This window comes from Phascolarctos cinereus, unplaced genomic scaffold (genome assembly GCF_003287225.1).
Source record: "Phascolarctos cinereus isolate Bilbo 61053 unplaced genomic scaffold, phaCin_HiC Scaffold_7;HRSCAF=346, whole genome shotgun sequence".
In the NCBI taxonomy this organism is placed as follows: domain Eukaryota; kingdom Metazoa; phylum Chordata; class Mammalia; order Diprotodontia; family Phascolarctidae; genus Phascolarctos; species Phascolarctos cinereus.
In genome coordinates, this window is record NW_027556180.1 from 169,609,624 (window position 1) to 169,630,279 (window position 20,656).

The following is a 20,656-nucleotide window of genomic DNA, read 5'->3' on the forward strand; positions in this document are numbered from 1 at the left end:
TTACTGAATTGAATTCAGAGATTTTGGTAGCAGACAAATCTGTTGGACTTTTGAGTAGGTGAACTGGACTCAAATTTTATTCTTTTGAAAATTTATTTTTACTATGTCCTTCTATAGATAGACATTGCTTTTGCTATAAGACTAACAGATTTATAGGGAAAAAACCATGTACCTAGTCAAGACAGCATCGTACTAGACCAGCCACTAGGAAACAGAATGATAGGCACAGAATTGGGGCCATTTAACTAACTGATTTCTTTAAAACTTAAAAGAAAAAATTTATCACAAAAATAAATTCGAAGAACTAGTGAGATTTTTTCCCCCCTCTCATTGTGGATTCCTTTTACCAAAATCATAATATTTTCTTTAAAATGGGCCCAGGATTGTGAGGAGAAGAGTGTCATACCATCAGCATGGCCTTGTATCAGAGAAAGAAAAAAAGGAAGTCAAGGTGTGTTTTTCCTTTGATGTGTATAGATATGTTTTTGATGTTCCCAGTAGCCTTTAAGAAAATTGTCAGGACCACTCAGTAAATATTATTACAACAAAGGCAAGAGATTAGACTGGTGAATCCTCAAAGGGAAAGAAATGGAGATGTGACAGGTTATATAAGTACAAACAAACACATGCATATTGTGGTGAAGAACATGATACAGTAGCTATCAGAAACATAGATGAGCGCTAATAATATGGCAATAATAATTTCTTAAAGTATAGTCATGATAATTCATGTAATCTTCCAGGAGAATGTAAGCTCTTTGAGGTCAGGAATGGTTTCAGTTTTCTTTGTAAAAACAGCATGGTAGGGGGCAGCTAGTAGCACAGTGGATAGAGCACCAGCCCTGGAGTCAGGCGGACCTGAGTTCGAATCTGGCCTTAGACACTTGACACTTACTAGCTGTATGACCCTGGGCAAGTCACTTAACCCCATTGCCTAGCTGGAAAAAAAAAAAGCTCATAGTCTAGTAGTGGAGGTTAAGACATGTATGCAGTTGACTAATAATAAGCAAGTCCTAAGACATGCTGACAAAATATATCCAAACACACAGAAATTCTCTGGTTTGTCGGAGTGATTCTGTTACCAGAGCCAGCTTATGGCTTAATGGGGTATTAAAGGCAGGAGTGGACATAGTAGTGGTGAACCCATTAACCTCCTATCAAGTATAGTTAGTTCTATCACGCCATTAAAAACTGACTCTTTGAATGCTCACTTTAGAAGCAGACATTCTGACTGAGAGCAGTCTAGCAGCCCCTGTGTTGAAAGTATGTAGTTTGATTTTCTGTTGATAAGAAGCATGTCTATATTACAGGTCCACTTTTATTTCAGTGTTTTACTTTGCTGTGCTTGATAATGAAGCAAGGAATCCAGATGTTGGTATGAAGAAGGTCCAGCTTTATAATCCCCAGGAAGATTAATACCTAATTTAATTATTAATGTTCTCATTTAATATTTCTTGTGTACCATAACCTATGGTGTACTGATCACTGCAGACTGGCAGCACAGATACAAGAAAATAGGTACTGGAACCTGGATAATTTCTGCGAAGTCAACAGAGCATTACTGGCTGGAGAATAGCAGGGTCATGTAACCTGCAACACACAGATCTAGCTTATAATCCTCAAAATCCTTCTTGGCCATATGGAATGAAAAGACATTATAGGATTATGTAATTTTGGCAGTAGGCTTTTTAAGTGATGGGAAGCTAGTAAGTTTTAGACATGATGACATACTTAAAGATTTTGGCAAAGGAGGACATCAAACTTTAGATCCAGATGAAGGTCAGGCCTGCTGAGTGGCAGCTTCATGCATCATAGAAGATGAAGAGATTTCAGAGTATCTCTGTATTTGTGATTCTTGTGCCAGTAACACTTATAAAGGCATGAAAATGCATTTTTCTAGAATTTGGAAGAACAGAAATGGAAGTTTGTGTTGCCTCAAACACAGCATGGTATAGTAGAAAGAATAGATATGAAAGTCCTCAGAGTACCTGGTCCCCCACAGTTGACTTTTTTTTTTGACCTTTGGACAAGACACTTATTCTCCTAAATATGTCTTAGTTTCTGCAGTTTAAAACAGTTATATATATCGATCTTTCCACTTCCGTTCTGACCTCTCTCCTTCTCTCCTCACTGCCCAACGAATGTCCTTATGCATAAATTTATTTATGTCAATCTTTTTCACCACCCTTCAGTAAGAAACCCTGTTGCTTATGGAATAAAACCCCAACTTCTTAGCCAGCTTAGCTTCCTAGACTCCCTGTCAAGTTCTATAAACTAGCCAAACTAGACTACTCAAAAGATTTCTCACCTCTGTGACTTTGCTGTTTCTATTTCTTAAGTTTAGCATATCCTCCTATTGTTCTCCTGCCCTCCAGCAGCTCCAGTATCTCCTCCTCCAGGTAGACATCCCTGAATATCTTCCAATGCCCCGTCAGTTCACATGACCTTTCTCAGAACACACATAACCTTGTTTATAATATTCTTAAGGACTTTGTTATGACTAGGTGATCTCCTAGGTCCCTTTCAACTTTAACAGTCGATGCTTTTATTTTATAAACTTTGGAGAAGGAAATGGAAAACCCCTCTAGTACTTTTGCCAAGAAAACTCCAAAGAGTCAGACATCATGCAAGAACAAAATTTACTTTGTACCATATCTTTGTATGTGATAATAGATTATGGTTCTTTTTTAGGAATTAATAAAACAACAATTTTAGGTGAGCTGTACAGGTCAAAAGCTATTTTTTACCAAAGTGTTTTCTTCATTGAAATTTATTTTCTACCTTCTTCCATATGGGACATTCAGATCCTACTGGGATGGGGAATCTTATTCTTGGAAGTCACAAGATATCATAGTTAATGGAAATCTAACATTAATTCCTACACCAGTTTTAGCCAATGGCTTCACCATTATTCTCTTAAGACTTTTATCAGAGATTCATAGAATGTCAGAACTGAGAGTAGCTTTAGAGATCTTCTGATTTGATAGAGCTGCTAATGATCTCTATTTTCTTTGTGGAGGTCTTAAGGTTTTGCTATTGCATTCCATTTCAGAAGAAATTGGTTCTTTCAGATGTATGGGCAAAATTATACTGCCATTTCTGTTAATGGGGAACCTGAATTGTCAGTTGTGAAAAGGAGTTTTCCCTGCTTACTGATATATTTGTATCTTTTCGTGTCCTATTGATGAAGTCAGTCAGTGATCTTGAAGAACCTAAAATTTGATTACTGGGTAATAATCGAAAGTAGTTCTAATATTAGGAACTCCAAGGGTTCCATCTCAACCAGCTGCATTTTACTTTCTGCTTCCCCTTTTTGGGTAGGTATGTAAATAAATTGGTTGATCTCTTTCTGCCAATGACCCATTTACCCAAAGAATGTTAGAATTGTCATTGGTAGGAATAAAAATTATAATGAGAGATAGGACTTGCCTTTCTGTCTGGCCTTTGGTGTTTATATTTTGAGTAACTTAAGTTGATCTCTGTTCTTGTTTACAGTGTGCTGGAGAAGAAAATTGGGTTGATAGTCGGACCATCTATGTCGGACACAAGGAGCCCCCTCCAGGTGCTGAAGCATACATTCCACAAAAATACCCAGATAATAGAATAGTCTCTTCCAAGGTAAGTTTTGCTGTTAATCTACATATTTAGTATTTTTTGAACTGTTTTTTTCAATTAGTAAGTATTTATTTTCTCTCAGTCCCACCTCTTCCCCCCCAAAAAATGAAGAGAAGAAGAAAAGTCCCTTGTAACAAATATGTGTAGCCAAGCAAAACAAATTCTCATATTGACCATGTCCAAAAATGCATGTCTCATTGTGCTTCTTGAATCCTTCACCCTCTCTATTAGGAGATGGGTAACATGCTTCATCAGTGGTAAAACAATTTGTAAGTAATTTGGTTTAGCAACTTTATAATAAAGGTAAGTGATAAGATGAACAATAGATACTATCTGTGGAATGGAGATTTCCATGATGAGTAATTATTGAATTAATTTTTCCCCTCTGGCTCTTAAGGGTACTATACTTCCTAAAACAATTTTGTGACAGAACTGTTTTGTTTTACAATGAATAAATATTCTGTAATTTTCTGATTGAGGTAAAGGTTGGAGTGTGGAAAGTGTTTGCCCTGTGGGAAAAATGTAGCTATCAAGGGTATGGGAGGAAGATGCACTGGAATGGTTCCTAAACCTTGACACCTGATTCCATTTCTTGAGACCATTTGCTCTTTATCTTTCCTGTCAGATGTGTCCAGAAGCAGTTGCTTCTCATTTTTCCCTATTTTCTCACAAATACCTGATGGTACCCTTTCCTTTTTTCTTAGAATATTTCTCCCAATTTGTCCTGGTCTTTTGAAGCTGCTTTTTTAGGGACTCAGGTTTCCAGACAAAGTGGCTAATGATGATAAAAGCAGTATTTTAAATCACAGCAAGGAATGTGCTTAACCTGAGGCCCCCATGAGGAGAGCAAGGAAGAGATAGCATGTGTGACAAGGAAATGTGTAGATTACTGTCTCTGAAGAGACAAGGGTTCAGTTGGAGCTCTGAAGAATTAGGATACATCTGTGTCTTAGCAGAGCAGCATCTGGGCCTAGGTAAAATGATCTTTGGGTCATGTGGTAAGAGGAGGAGGAGGACTCAGTGGTCATATGAAAGGCTCCCTCTGGAATCAGCACCGATTTTAGGCCCAGTTCCTGCTACTCTTCCCAGTTTGGTCAGGGTTTGCAAGACCACAGAAGAGAGCCAAGTGTTTTATTAAGGGGGTGTCGGGAAGCTGGGTTTTACTCAGGAGGTCCTGATTAGTTTCTCCCTGTCATTGTAGGCAGGTGTCAGTTAGTTGTGAAACTGGCCATTTCTGGAAAGAAAATACCAAATTGTGTGTGGAAGGGGGAGTTGTAGGATGGGAGGAATGTCCAGGAAAAAAAAAACAGCTCATAATAGAGTACTGAATAGGAGGCCTAGGCGTGTCTAGAACGGAGATGACCCTTTTAGAGGAAGGGCTAGCTAGGTTCAATACAGCAGAGAGTTATTGGACTCTAACCATAGGGAAGTCTTTGGGACCTCTCTGGTACTAGAGGATATCAGTGATTTCTTTGATATCAGTAGAAGGCAGACTGCACTGTGGAGCAGTATAAAAATAGGATTTTGTCACAAAGAACTGTTTAAGTTTCCAGGGAAAATTTAAGAAAGATTTTTACTTTATCAGGCTAATTTTATCAGAAAATTCAAGAACAGGAACTAACAAATTGAAAGACTTTGTACTTTTAGAAAAAATAGACTGGTTAAATATTCAGACTTTTAGAGAATGTGTAAAGTATCATTGACTCCTAAAAATCCTTTTCACTTGAGAGGGAGGGGTTAAGGAGTGGGGCAGAGTACACAAAAGACTTTCGTTCCTACTTTAGATTCAAGAATGGAATTGTGATCTCAGGTCAAGGATACTTTGAATGGTGCAATGAAAGATTCAAGTGAATGATGGTCTATAATTTCAAAAATTACACAGGTAATCATGTTCCTGCCAGGAAAAGCCCTTGGAAAGATTGAAAACTGGACACTGGGGCTGCTAGAGAAGCTTTTGTTTATTGCCTAAGTTGTCATTGAGCTAAGTAAATCTAGAATTATTAAAAAGATAACTCTCTTTGTGAGAGAATTCACAGTAGGATTTCTTTGAATAGTAAGAACCTTAAATCTTCTTGAAAAGTGGTTAATTTGATTTTTAAAAGTTTTATTGATGCCCTTTTTTTTTTTAACAATACTCTCATTTCTCATTAAAGTCATGCCACTCCCGCCATCAATTGAAATCCTCCCTTTCAATAGACATTTATTAAGTATCTTCAATATACATGGGATACTGGGAAAGGGGGAAGGGAGGATTGCTTAGAGATCCAGGACTGGCTACTGGCAGAGGCCCATTACCAGCTGGGTGTGGCCTCCTTTTACATATCCATTACAGTGAGACTGGGTCTCAGTTCACCATTGTTAAGAAGAGGCTGGCCATGCTGAACAAAAGGATAAAGGCAGCTGAGGCACCTTTGAGGATGAGAGATTGAAGAGCTTAGTGAACTGCTCCTAGAAATTATACACTCAAGTGGTTTGCCATTTCCTTCTCCGGCTCATTTTACAGATGAGGAAATTGAGGCAAACAGGGTTAAGTGACTTGCCCAGGGTCACACAGCTAATAAGTGCCTGGGGCCAGATTTGAACTCAGGAAGATGAGACTTCTTGAATCCAGGCCCAGCACTCTATCCACTGCTCTACCATTGAATAATTTGTGAACATGATATATACACATTAACTCCTCTTCCTCAAAAAAAAAAAAAGCCAGCTCTTAAATTTCCCTGCATCTTAAGTGTTCATTGGCAGCTAGCTGGTGCAGAGGATAGAGTCCTGGGCTAGACTCAGAAAGACCTGTGTTCAAACTGGCCTCAGGCACTTATGAGCTGTATGATCCTGGGCAAATCACTTCAGTTTGCCTCAGTTTCTTCATCTATAAAATGGGTGTGATAAAAATAGCATCTGCCTCCCAGGGTTGTGGTGAGAATCAAATGCCGTAATAATTTTGAAATGCTTGCACAGTACCTGGCACAGTTAGTGAATGCTATGTAAGTGTTAGCTATTATTGTTTAGAAAGTTAATTCTTGCTCTAGCCACGGTTTGTAAACATTCTGTCTATGCGATGAGAAAGTTACTGAATTGTCTGGGGTAATTATATGATCACAGGTTTAGAGCTAGAAGGCCTTAGAAACCATCTTGGCCATCTCTTTTTATAAATGAAAAAACTGAGAACTGGCGAGATCCACGTGTGTGAAGGGACAAGATGGATACCCATTTGCTTTCATCCTACCCCTTAATCCTACCATGAGATAAAAAGTAACACTGAAATCTTCTTTTAAAATGTTGAAGTTACCATGATTTTTTTTCCTCAAAGAAAAGTTTATTTAACTATGTTTCCTTTTGTTCCTTACCTAACTATCTTCAGAGAATTCATCTCGGGTATTACATAACATGTAGCCCCTAAGTTACATTTTACCAAAAAAACAATGATTAATTTCTTGAAGTTTCTAGCCCACAAAAGTTTGTTTGGCAAATACTGTACCTAAACGTATGTGATATAGATTTGGAACTGGAAGGAACCTTAGAGATGGTCTCTAATTGCACTCCTCACCTTACAGATGAAAAAATTTAAGGTCACCCAACTGGCGTCACAGTCGTCCCAAGTCTCCAGACCAAGCCTCAGTTCCCTATGCAGTGGTGACTACATGTTACTGTTGGATGGGGGTAGGAAACCTTTGATCGCCAATCTGGGCAAGCTGGTCATTCAGGTCTCAACAGTGGAGCAAGAAAGAAGGACAGGGAGGGACACATAGCCATCCCTGTGTAAGAGACTGTTGCGGTCTGAGAGGTTGTGACCCCTCAAAGACTGAAGTACACGACGGGGTCATCTGGAATGAATTCACAGACTCAAGCATTCTTTAAGTCAAGTTGGCAAAAAGCTTATTGTTGCTTTTCAGCAGGCAAGGATTCTTAAGGAACCTGCGATCTTAGATGGGTACAGCTAAAGTTTATATAGGATAAAATGCAATAAAACATGTGCCAAGTATGCTAACAAGGTGATTCAGAGTGGGATTAAGGAGTGGTTAAGGAGTGGTCAGTTCTTAAAAGAACATGCACTTCTTGTACCTATTGCACAGGCATTTTACCCAGAGTTCACTAGGAAAAGTCCACAAGGGGGGCCACATGGAGGTGTGGTTTTAGGCCTGCCACGTCACTAAGTTAACTAAAATTCAGGGGTAACTGAGAGTTGTCCAGTCTGCCGCCAGTCAATGTCTTGTTTGACAAGATAGATGTAGGGAGTACCCGTATGTCTTGAGTCTGGAATACAGATAATGAGGTGCCCAGGATGTAGATAATGAGGTAGGGCAGTAGTATAGATAGGGTGAGTAGGTAAGAATGTCTTTATGATCCAGTGCAAAGCCAGTTTAAACTAATAATTCCTTCAAGTGCTGTTTGTAACTGCACCAGGAAAAGAGATAAGGGTCTTGCTGGGCCCACTCATGAGTAATTGCTAGGCACAGTGTCCTTGGGCTGGGGAGAAACTGTCAGGGATAGTGTTTCTTAGGCTAGGGAGAAATTGGGGTCCAAGCACAAGCACCTAAGCACCCCATCAAGACTAAGAGATAACAAGAGTTAACTATTTTTGGAGCAACCTTGGTTTAGTTTTGTTCATGTAAAATCTCCATTACCTTACATTTTGCCTAAGAAACATAATCCCTTGAAAAAATTTTCATACAATTCAGAATTCTACTTTCTTTTGTCTCTATTTGCCTCCCACCCTCTTGCTCTTTTTTAGAAAGTTTATTTTTATTTAAAGGTATGAACAGGACCAGGAGAAATTGAAAACTGTATGTCATATGATGTGTTTTGGAGAGGTGGAGGTATCCTAAGCATAGAAAGTATATCTGTTGTCCTCAGAGTCAGGAAGAACTGTTCAAGGTTTTCCTCGGGCTTATACTGGCTGTGTGACCATAATAAGTCATTGAACTTCTCAGAGTGTCTCTCAGACAATTCTCTTAAGATGATGTTACAGAAAAGTTGAGGATCCTTATTGGTATAGTGATATTCTTTGCTGAGATTTTTCTACACCAGTGAAATACAGTTCCAACATCTGCCAAAATCCATTTACTGTCATGTCCAACCTGAAAGAACAAGAGGGAGAGATAGTAACCATTGGAAATGGTTTTTAAAAAGGGGACAAAAGCAGAGTCACGTATTAAATGGTCAGTGGTTCTACTAGGAAGATAAAATGTCAAATATGTAAAAATGTTATTTTGTACCCTTTTGAGTTGTCTTACGTAAAATAAGAATGTACTAAAAGCCCTCTGTGGAGAAGTGTGTCTTCTGGTGGGCAAGTAAATATCTTTCGAAATTTTACTCCATCTGGTTATAGTTTGCTTTGTTTTGGAGGGGGGTTGGGGTCATGTACAGGATAATTGAAACTCATATGAAAACATCTCAATTCCAGGCTTTCTGTTGAATCATTGTTTTAATAATTGTTTGGAATTGTTAATAACTATTTTAAAAAATCTGACCAGTGCTTCCTTGTGTGGATCTAGCCCCAGGTACTTTGAGCCACAGAAGTTTACTTTCTCATTGTTTAATCTTTTTATAAGTGTCTGAGCAGATAGTTATGTGGCACACATGTACAACTGACACTCCATTCTATCGTTATGATTCACCTGATGTACAGTTATGAAAATGTAATTATGGAAACTAACTTGACCTTCCTGGTAGTAAGTGATTCTAGCTCAAACTGAAAGTTATATAGGAGGAAATAACTCATTACAAGGGACCATTGTCAGAATGAGCCAGATTGGGTGCAGGTTTGTCAAACTATTCTTTAAAGGTATTTTATTCTCTGTTGCTATTGCTTAAGTCTTTGTACTTCCCTTATAAAATGAACAAAAACCTAGAAGGTTGCATATAAATAAAGATTACTTTATTCTGAAAAAAAAAAAGAAATACAGTTCCAAACCAAAAATTAATTTTGAAATATATATATCTTAAATATAAATGACAAAAATATCAGAGTGAGCCTTTATGGCAAAACTTATCCCTTTCTTAGTTGTGAAAATTCTTTTTAAGTCGTTCTTTATTGGCAACATGTATAAGCAAGTAGTAACTTTTTTTTTAATTCAATTTTATTGTATTTTGGGCTCCTAATTCTCTCCCTTTCACCTACCCTCCTCCCACCGAAAAAAATGAAACAAATTTACAAACGTGATTTAAGTAGTATTGTAATTTTTTATTATAGTGGCTCACCTTACCCATGAACAGTTGGTATTTCCCCAGTTATTTAGATCTCTCTTTATTTGTGTAAAGAGTGCTTTATTGCATTCGTGTAGTTCCTGTAGTATCTTTGTAGGTAGATTGTAAAGTATTTTGTAATATCTGTAGTTATGTTAAATAAAATTCCTCTTAATATTTCTTCCTGCAGAAGTGATGATGATTTTTGTGAATTTATTTCATATCCTGCAGTTTTGTAGATGTTGTTCCTTGTTTTAGTTAGGTTTTTAGTTGAATTCATAACCATTTAGTTATGGTTCTTTAAACAAATCATCATATATATCATGTGCAAAAAGTAATCTTTTAATTTATTTTTCTTGTCTAAAGCAAGTTTTAATTGTTAATTACTATATTGCTGTAACCAGAGAGACACAGTGGATAGAGAGATAGTCTTGGTGTTAGGATGATCCAAAGTCAGATTTTATTTTTGCCACATACTGGCTTTTTGTGATCCTGGGCAAGTCACTTAATCGCTGTCTATCTCAATCTTCCTCATCTGTAAAATGGAGATAATAATAGTACCTAACTCCCAGGGTTTGTTGTAAGGATAAAATGAGATAATATTTTTAAATTGCTTTGCAAATTGTAAAGCATTATATAAATGCTTGGTATTATATTAAACTCTCAATGCTCCAGGCAGATCTCTAAGATTATGAGCCAAACAGGTGTTGATTTGCATTTGAAGAGGGGGTTTTTCACCAGGACCTCTCCTCCCCCCAAAATGAAGGTTTGTTTATATTGTTTGTTTGTTTATATTCAGATCTGAAAAACCTAAAAAGAAATTTGGATTCAATTTGTTATTCAGTTGTGTCCGACTCTTTATGACCTCATTTGAGGTTTTCTTGGCAGAGATGATGGAGTGGTTTGCCATTTCCTTCTCTAGTTCAGTTTATAGATGAGAAAACTGAGGCAAACAGGATGAAGTGACTTGCCCAGGGTCACAGCTAGTAAGTGTCTGAGGCCAGATTTGAATTTAGGAAGATGAGTCTTCCTGTATCCAGGTGGACACTCTTTCCACTGTGCCACCTAGATGCCCCTTGAATTCTAGAGAGGTGAAATAATAAAGGAAGTGAGGAAGCAGAACTTGAAGTATGGATGAAGGAATTAGTTACCAGAATATAGACCCTTTTTCTTCTTTTATATCTCAAATCAGTATTTTTTTTTAAGAAATGTAACTTTCTTAGACTCCTGGCATAGTTTCTATTCCTTCCACCAATTTTTCTCTCCACAAATGACAATGAAGCCACAGTTATATCTGAATTTATTCTATCTGTAAATAAAGCAATGATCAGTTTCCAGGATATTTTTAGGAATATTGAATCCGTTTACAATTAAATAATTGTTGGAGGTTTTTTTTTTCAGCTGCCATTGATAAGGATTACTTTTTGGTAGCACTCAAAGAAGAGTGCAGTCTCAATACCATTCAGTTATAGTTGTCAGTATGTCAGTAAACATTTATTAATGTGCTAAGCACTGTCCCTAAACTCTGAGGATGCAAAGAAAGGCAAAAGACAGAGCCTACTCTCAAGGAGTTCACAGTCTAATGAGAAAGACAACTTGCAAACAATTATGTACAAATAAGTTCTATACAGGATTAATTGAAGATAATCAACAGAGGAAAGGCGTCCTGTAAAAGTTGGGATTTTGGCTGGAACTTGGAGGAAGCAGAGGTGAAGAGGGAGATAATTCCAAGCACGAACCACTGAGAATGCCTCGAGGTAGAAGACGGAGCACCTCGTGTGTACCCTGAATCCCGAGTACCTCGATAAAGTAAAAGAAGACTGAAAATATAGGAAGGGCCCAGGTTGTGAAGGGCTTTGAATGTCAGATGAAAGATTTTACATATTATCCTGGAGGTGATACTGGAGGAGCACTGGAACATGTTTGACTATAGGGGTGACATGATCAGACTTGTGCCTTAGGATGATCGCTTTGGGAGCTCAGTGGATGGCCTGGGGTGGGAGAGACTTGTAGCCAAGAGAGCAACCATCCCTATTGCAGTAGTCCAGTCACAGGGTGATGAGGACCTGCACGAGGGTGGTGGAAGGGTCAGAGAACAGAAGGGGAGAATTCAAAAGGGGTTACTGAAGATAAAAACAATAACCCTTGGCAACAGATTAGAAATGAGAGAGTGCCATGGTATGAGAGGCAGGTCGGTGGCAGCAGAGTGCACAGAGGGACAGGCCTGGAATCAGAAAGATTCATCTTCATGAGTTCAAATCTTGCCTCAGACATTTATAAGCGGTGACCCTGGGCAAACTAAAACCCATTTGCCTCAGTTTCCTCCCCTGTAAAATGAGCTGGAAAAGGAAATGGCAAACCACTCCAATATCTTTGCCAAGCAAACTCCAAATGGGGACTTGGAGAGTTGGACATGACTGAAACAACTGAATAGCAACAGTGTGTGTGTGTGTGTGTGTGTGTGTGTGTGTGTGTGTGTGTGTGTGTGTGTGTGAGGAATCAAGGATGACTCAAAGGTGGATCAAATTATGCTATTCTGGGTATCTTTGTTTATAAACTGCACACCAATTAAATTATGTAAAACTCCAGATTTTATTTACCTGGTACGATTGAATTTTTCTCATAATCAGGACTAAAGATAAAGATGATGTATGTGAAAGCACTTTGGGGGCGAGGGAGGATTGCTTTTTTTTCCCCCTACATTAAATCAAGGCAAAATATTAAGTGTGTAAACACACAACATAACAATGGAGCAGACCCTTTAGATTTCCCTGCTTCATTATTACAAGAAAACCTCTATGCCATTCCAATAGTTTGAACAATCTGAGGTTTCAGATATTAATATTTTAAGGCGTAAGTTGCCAGTATTAGAGCAGAAACTGGAAGATAAGCACAATTATATGCTGGACTGTTTGACTAGAAGCTGGACTATTTAAATTGCCCAGTTTTCCAAAACATCAAAAATGCATGGTTGGTCCTCTGTGTTGCTTTACTAGTTCAGGTATTCAGAATAAAAAGCAGTGCCATTTTTAGTTTTGTTTATGCAAAGTGACAATGCATAAATCTACTGTAACGTATAGTCACCTAGTCTCAAATTCACAGGATTCTTTTTTTCCTCCTCAATTCACCATAGAGAATTAAATATCCTTTTTCTTTTTTGATCAGTTGTAATATGTCAAGATCATTGTGACCTCATCATTCCCTCCAACAATGAATATTAAGCCCAGCTAGGCAGTATACACTGTCTTTGTGAGTTACTGAAGCCAAAAAAATAAGTCATCCCTGGTGACTAACCTTTTAGTTACAAGCCTAAACTCCTAACTTAATGAGGCTGGTCCTGACACGTTGCTCTCCTGTGTTGAAGTCCTTTCCACTGGAGCAGCATCCATGAGAACTTGCGTTTCCCTGACATAACTTTCCAGTGATCCAGGTAAAGGTCCACACCTGGATTAGGCATGAGAGTAGGGTGTTTATGGAGGATATTATCAACGTTATTATTAACAATATCCACAGTGATTATGCAGTCTTTCAGGATTTGTGATTGGTTAGCATGAAGATTCTGGTTTTATATGCACAAAATAAGATTACAAAGGAAATCTGTTATAATTAAATGTGATTACTAAAATATTTTTAAAACAAATTTATAAGAGTTTAAGAACTCCTGCTTTAGGTGAATGTGATTGGTCATCCAAAGATTTAGAGGTAGCCCTGAAGGTCTTCTAAATGATTAGAAGAAAATGTAGAATTAAATCTGAACCTCAATTTGAAAAACATTTTCAAACTCAAAGCATAATGTTGGATCATTATCCTAATCAGTCACTGAGGTGTTTAGTGAATGCCCACCTATTCTCTGCCCAGGGGCATAGAGAGAGAAGAAATGCACCCTACCCTCGGTGAACTTACTGCCTCATTGGGTAAATAATACTAACACAAACAAAATAAGTGCAGGATAACATAACATAAATGAAATAAATATAGGATGTCAGGGTAGTTTACAGTGAGTTCTTTATTTATGTACCACATGTTCCTAGAGTATAGGCAAGGGGGAAATCAGTATGGGAGAGGTCTTGGGGAGGCCTTCATAGTGGAAGTGAAACTTTGAAAGTAGTTTTGAAGTCAAGGTGGCAGAGTAAAAGCAATGACTTGCTTGAGCTCTCCCCTAAACCCCTCCAAATACTTGTAAAATATGGCTCTAAACAAATTCTAGAGCAGCACAACCCACAAAAAGACAGAATGACACAAATTTCCAGCCCAAGACAACCTGGATGGTTGATTGGAAAGGTCTATTGCGCCGGATTGGGAGAGGAACGAAGTTCAGCGAAGGCCACGCAGACAAAGACCAGGCCTCAGCGAACCTGGAGCAGTCCTGAGGGGATTGAATCAAGGGGAGCTGTGGCAGTTTCCAGACTTCTTTATCCACAAACGCCAAAGACAACTTAGAAGATCAGTAGGAAAAGTCTGTGACTGCAGTACTGGAGAGAGGAGCTCAGTCCCAGTTCCAATCCCAGCTGCAGCCCCAGGGCAGTGGCTGCTTCTGGAGCTCTTGACCCACAGACTGAGGGGGAATCAAGTGGCTGATCAAAGGGGGATTGCAGGGATCTCTTTGCTGGTGCTGAGGCAAGATTCTCTTGCTTTGCCCGTGCTTGGATCTGAGTCACAGTTCTGGGTGGCAGTCCTGGGGCAAGGAGGAGTACTGGTGTGGTGGAGCTTGTAGTGGTGGTGAAGAGAAAATCCTCCTCCCAGTTCCAAGGCAGAAAAGAGTGCTTGTGGTCACTCATAGACCAGAGCAAAGGCCAGGGAAGGAGTAAACACCTCGCTCCTTATCATACCACCTTGGAAGAACTGAAAATTTACAAGTCCCTAGAAGTACCTCTGAAAACAGCTGCACAAAACCCCCAAAGCTTGGGACAGTACATTCTCCACACTGGAAGCAGACCCCTGCCTTAACAAAGAGTTTATAACTCAAGTAAGTGGCTGGGATCATGAGCAAACAGCGCAAAAAAACATCAGACCATAGAATCTTACTTCGGTGACAAAGAAGACCAAAACATACAACCAGAAGACAGCAAAATCAAAGCTCCCACGTCCAAAGCCTCCAAGAAAAATATGAATCAGTCCCAGGCCTTGGAAGAGCTCAAAAAGGATTTTGAGAAGCAAGTAAAAGAAGTAGAGGAAAAACTGGGAAGAGAAATGAGAGTGATACAAGAAAATCATGAAAAACAAGTCAATAGCTTGCTAAAGGAGACCCCTCCCCCAAAATAATTTACTGAAGAAAGCACCTTTGAAGCGTGGGAAGCTTGATGTATGGTGAAGGGGCTGCTGCATTTGGAGTTAGCAGACCTGTGCTAATGAGTAGCAATGGGATTGGGTCGGTTGTGCTCATGGTTTCTAAGGGTGATGGAGAATGGCAGCCGTTTCATTTAACTTTTCTGCAAATAATGCTGAGTTGAGCTTTGAAGGACAAAGCATTTTTTGCCATAAATGTGTGTGATGAAATTTATTTGAAAGCTTCAGTCATAAATACAGTCAATGGCTTATAGCCTTTATACTGATTAAGGACTCTACTTATATTTGAAAGTGATATTATCTGAGATTCTCATACAAATGTGAAGAGTCTAACCCAAATGAACTGGAGATATGTGGTGGTTAAAATATTGAGGGGAAGTGTTATATTCCTTAGTTAGTAAAGAATTGAAGCAAGACCCTCTTTTAGTTTTTCCCAAGACAATAATCTCCCCTATGATGTTCACCAAATGGATTTAAAAAAAAAAACAACATTATGATTCGACTGTAATTTTTTTAGAATAGTCTTTTGCTCTGGAAGCAAGAATTCAGTAAATGTATATGTTTATAAAAGTATGGGAGCCAGTCATGTTCCTGAGTTACTCTGAAAGATGATCTAGCTAAGGAATCTTTGATAATTTAGGGTAAAAATTTTTATATCAATCATATTGTTTGGAAACAGTTTCCAGACTAAGGCAGAGATTATGTGAAAGTAAATTTTATCTTGCTTCTTGAATCTCTCTCAAAAATACTTTTGTGATATATGACAAAGTAGATATAACTGAGATTCTTAATTATACAAGTTCATAATTTATCACATTATTTAATGTTCAGAATTATAGCTAGCAGTTAATTGGAGAGATGCCCATCTTGTTTTAGTTAGTTTGAACTAGTTTCAGTTAGCTAGAATTTAATATTTCAAGTTCTGCAGTAAAGTATGTAGAACTCTCCTTTGTTTCTCACGCACTCCTGCTTCCTGTCATCCTTAATTGTTGTGTCTTTTGTCAGCCCCTCCCCCCAGAATTTTAGCTACTTGAGTACATTGAGCATTTCATTTTTTGTTTTTGTATCCTTAGGTTGTTGGGGGTTTTTTTAAACATAGTAGGCATTTAATTAATTTCTTTTGAATTTCTACAGTTCCATGAATTTCCACTTAAGTTTTGAAGATTTAAATTATAACAGCTAATTCTTCTATCTATTGAACAAATTGACTAAGGGTCAATGAGTGCATTTACTTTTTAATTGATAGCTGATATTTATATAGCAGTTTAAATGCTTTGCATACATTATTTCATTTAATCCATAAAACAAATTTGAGAGACAAGCAGTATAGGTATTATTTCCTTCATAGTACAAATGAGGAAACTAAGGCTTAGAGAGGATGAGTAGCTTGCCCATGAGCAATTCAGCTAGTAAGGATCAGAGCAAATTTTGAACCAGGGTCTGGCCTGGCCCTGTGTCTAGTCCTTTTACCTTTTACTCCGTGCTGCCTTTCATTAGTAAGTTTTACTTCCAGAAAGATACTTTTAACTCTTAATTAATGCTGCTCAGCACACCACAAAGTAATACTATGTGAAGTGAAATAACTGTATAAAATAATACATTTTCTGTGACCAATCATGACTTCAGAAGATTGATGGTGGAGGATACCTCCATATAGAGGGGTGGTCGTCTAGCGGTGGGGAATGAAGCCTATGTTTTAGCCTTAACCATGGTGCAAGGTTGTTTTGCTTGACTTTATTTATTTGTTAGAAGGTAAGGTCCCTGCAGGTATGGGTAAGCAATCAGTGGAAAGTGACAGTGCTTTCTTTTTTTTTAAGCCCATCATTAAAATTTTTAAACACATCTTATTTTTTGGAATGTTTTTTGTTTTTTCTCAATTACATGTAAAAATAATTTTCAACATTTTAAAAATAATTTTTGAGTCCCAAATTCGCTTCCTCCCCACTCCTTGAAAAGGCAAGCAGTTTGATATAGATTTATATGTAGTCATGCAAAACGTATTTCCACATTAGCCACTTTGCAGAAGAGAACCCAGACCAAAAAAAATTTTTTAAGAACAAATATCAGATCATATACCAAGAAAAGAAAGAAAATTGATTACTTTGTTTTTTCTTTGTACAGTACACGTTTTGGAACTTCATACCCAAGAATTTGTTTGAGCAGTTCAGAAGAATAGCCAATTTTTATTTTCTTATCATCTTTCTGGTACAGGTAAGTCCATTTACTTACTATCACCACATCATATATATCACAGTGAATAAATGTCGTATCCTTTGGGAACTGACTTATTGCTTACTTAATAAGAAAAAGGACTGCTCCCTAATCCATTGTTGTAAGAGAACAGCTTCTTAATTTTCTTCATGAGTAAATGGTACAGCTACTTGCAAGACCCTTGTAATAGGCTTGTCTTTCAGGCTAAGCATACCTAATAAATTTACTTTTCAGTGATTATGTACCCCTTTTCTTCAGTGGGGTGCAAGGCAATGTTGCTTATTTTTCTCACCATTGGTCCTTGAGCACAGAAGACAAGAACAAGAATTTATTTGATCATGTAAATACATACTGAAAAAAACTAAGCAGTTCTATGCCTTAATATGATTAGAATCGTCCGAAATACGAAAATGTACTGCAAAGAAAGCCAAAACAACTTCAGTGTTTCAAAACCATCCTAGCTAGTTGATCACCTTCATGTACCTTGAGTAAGAGTAACATCAAGAAAGCATTTTTATTTCCCTAAAGCACTTAGATGCTTTCAAAATATTTTCATTAACACAGAGTTGGCATTCTGGTGTTCCCAAACTTATAGGTTAATCAACTGGTAGGAGCTGTAAGCCCTGGGCAGACTAACACGGCTTTTCGGTTAACCAGCTGTACTGTCTTGAGCAAATCACTTAACCTCTCTATCCTTCAGCTGCCTCATTTGTACCCCGGGAATAGTAATTGCCCTACCTGTCTGTCTCACAGGGAGGCTGTTAAGATATAAAATGTGTTGAAAAATCAGAAGTAAGTGCTATTGTAATTTATATTGGACACTAATCAAGAATCAGTCACTAAGCTGAGTATTTTGAAATAAACTGCCTAATTTTGTTTGAATTGCAGTTGATTATTGATACACCCACAAGTCCAGTCACAAGTGGACTTCCTTTATTCTTTGTCATTGCTGTCACAGCTGTCAAACAGGTAAGAATTTTATCCTCAAAATTTAGAGGTAATTGGTTCATTTTCTTTCTGATACGTATAACACTTTTATTTTCCTTTCTAATGTTGCTTGCTCTTTGTTAAATCAGTCCAATTATCTGAATTATGGGTTGTTTTGTAGAGAATAATTTCACTAGACGCTGAATTGTAGCTTTTTGGGCACTGGCCTATTGCTTGGCCCCAGCTGACAAGAAGCAGTGCCTTGTTTGACACTGATAGACCCTCCTATGTACCAAGAAATGCCAGGTACATTTAGGCTTAGGAATGCAAGGTTGGCAAAATGTCAGTTTAGCAAACGTCATCTAACCCAGGTGTACCAAATTAGCTAATCTTCCTCACAGTGACTCACAATGCCCTTGTAGTCAAGAGGAAGAGGTCACAGTATACCTGCTGATTGACTGTTGCTAAGGTCCCCCTTGTGCTTAGTTCCTGTGAACCGCCCCAGCAACAGTAATCAGCCGTAAGGGCAGAAGTCCAGCAGATCTGGGCTGTCGATCAGAATACCCATCCCTCAGGATGCCCACGTGGGGAGCCATTGCTGGCATGGCTCTAGGTGATAGACTGCCTGACTCATGATCCTTTGAGGGTTTATGTTCCTTCTCAGTACCTCTTCACTCATGATCTTACAAGCTTGTGCTGATTTATACTTGTGTTAAATTAAGAGAAATTGCCCAGTCCATTGGCCAGATTGATGACCTAGAGAATTATGTTGGGGGTTTCCCCACTAACTTTTGATCAAATAGGGATGTTCTGTGACTTTGTGTGACTTCCTTGATGTCTTCTTTGCACGGGTGTTTTACCCGTGTCATTAGGACATGCTGATATGTTGAATTGCTGCAAATGTGAAATTGTTAAAAATTGAGTAGTCGGCTGATGTAGTGTGGAGGTGACCCTTAAGTTCTCAACAGTTGGGTCTGAAGAGTCTACGCGTTGGTTGGACCACCCAGCTAGAAAGGCTTCTAGGGTTGGATTGATGATGGACTGTATTTGTGTTATTTAAAGGCCAGAGGACCAGCCTAGTTAATTTAAGAGAGCCTCACCACCAATTTGGCCACCTTTGAAGATTACCTACTTAAGTAGTCAATAAGTACAAGCTTATTACTACAAAGAGTCATTTTACAGTTTGCATGGTAGAGAGGTCATTCATAATGAAGAATATCTCACATCTTTGATGTATTAAAATTTAAGGATCGAATGCTTTGATTTCTTTGGAGTTAGCCAGGCTTTATGTGAGGACCTAACATTCTCTTCTTGTCCTGATGTGAAAAAATTGTGACTGACTACCTACTAGCCATAGTGTTAATCAGCTACTGGTCCCGAGGAGGTGGAGTAAAATTAGAAGATTTAAGTTCTTTCTATAGTAGGCTAAGAGGTCTGGTTTGACTTGTTCATCCTGTATAGGGTTGAATCTAAAAAATTCAGATTACAACACTAAACCCCTGAAAATCAGCTCTGGCAGTCTCCCATCCTCACCAGGCCAAAAGTCTTCTTAGCCTGAGATGTTCCAAAGCATATTTTTTCCAGATTCACACTGCTTAGAGCTTCTCTCCTGAACCTGTATCCCATGCTTATACTGGAATTGAGCTAACCCGTGGTGCCAGAGAGGTTACATTTGCCAAGGGGTACCGTTAGAGAATATGATGGTGTTTTCTCTTTTTAAAGTATAAGGCACATAAAAGAAGAGGTAGCTAATGAATAGAGCTGGCCATTGAGTCATGAAGAACCTGGGTGCACATCTTCGCTTTGGTATACTATCTGTGCAATGCTGGGCAAACCATTTAACCACTCAGTACTCCAGGCATCCCTCTATACACATTACAGAAGTTGCTGAGCTGAGTTTCTTCATCCAGGACTTCCCCATACCAGTGAAATCCCAGGTTTGGTTATTTTTGCTGTCTCAGCCCCTATAGCAGCAATACCCAAAGGGAGAATTTGATCCATTATTAGCTGCACTATGTCTATTGAATTAAGGTTGCAAGTTATCTAAAGGACAATAGAAGGGCCCATAGATGGTAGATGTGAGTGGGCTGCAACCTGTGATCACCTTATGTGGATTACACAGGAAAAGTGGCTTCAAGTAGAATAGAAGAAGTGAACCAGTGAAGGATATCATGAAGGCTCCACTGGTGTTTGTGCAGTGTCAAGAGCCTCACGGGAAGGCCCCCAGCATGGTTAGAGCCTCTGTGGAGGATTCATGTGAGCATACGGGGAAGAGTATCATAGGTCAAATAAGGACCTCCATCACCAAAGGGGAGCCTCCGAATCAGTGAACTCAGATAGCCTTCATAGTTTCCTAGCTGTGTTTTCTTATCTGCATATTTAACATCTATCTTCATGTGGCAATTTTCAAAACTAGAAAATGCTAAAATAATTG

At 38.4% G+C, this 20,656-nt stretch overlaps 1 protein-coding gene across 6 annotated transcripts in view; it reads left to right on the plus strand.

Moving 5' to 3' along the window:
• Nucleotides 1-20,656, plus strand: part of ATP11A (ATPase phospholipid transporting 11A) — a 234,538-nt gene that overhangs the window by 120,571 nt on the left and 93,311 nt on the right. For all 6 annotated transcript variants that reach the window (XR_013483324.1, XR_013483325.1, XM_020965229.2 and 3 more), the window contains exons 2-4: nucleotides 3,496-3,618; nucleotides 17,206-17,295; nucleotides 18,184-18,264. Coding sequence is in view for 4 of the 6 variants with exons in the window: in XM_020965229.2 (XP_020820888.1) it covers nucleotides 3,496-3,618; nucleotides 17,206-17,295; nucleotides 18,184-18,264 (294 nt within the window). In the remaining 2 variants the exon portion in view is untranslated. The remainder of the gene's footprint in view (nucleotides 1-3,495; nucleotides 3,619-17,205; nucleotides 17,296-18,183; nucleotides 18,265-20,656) is intronic.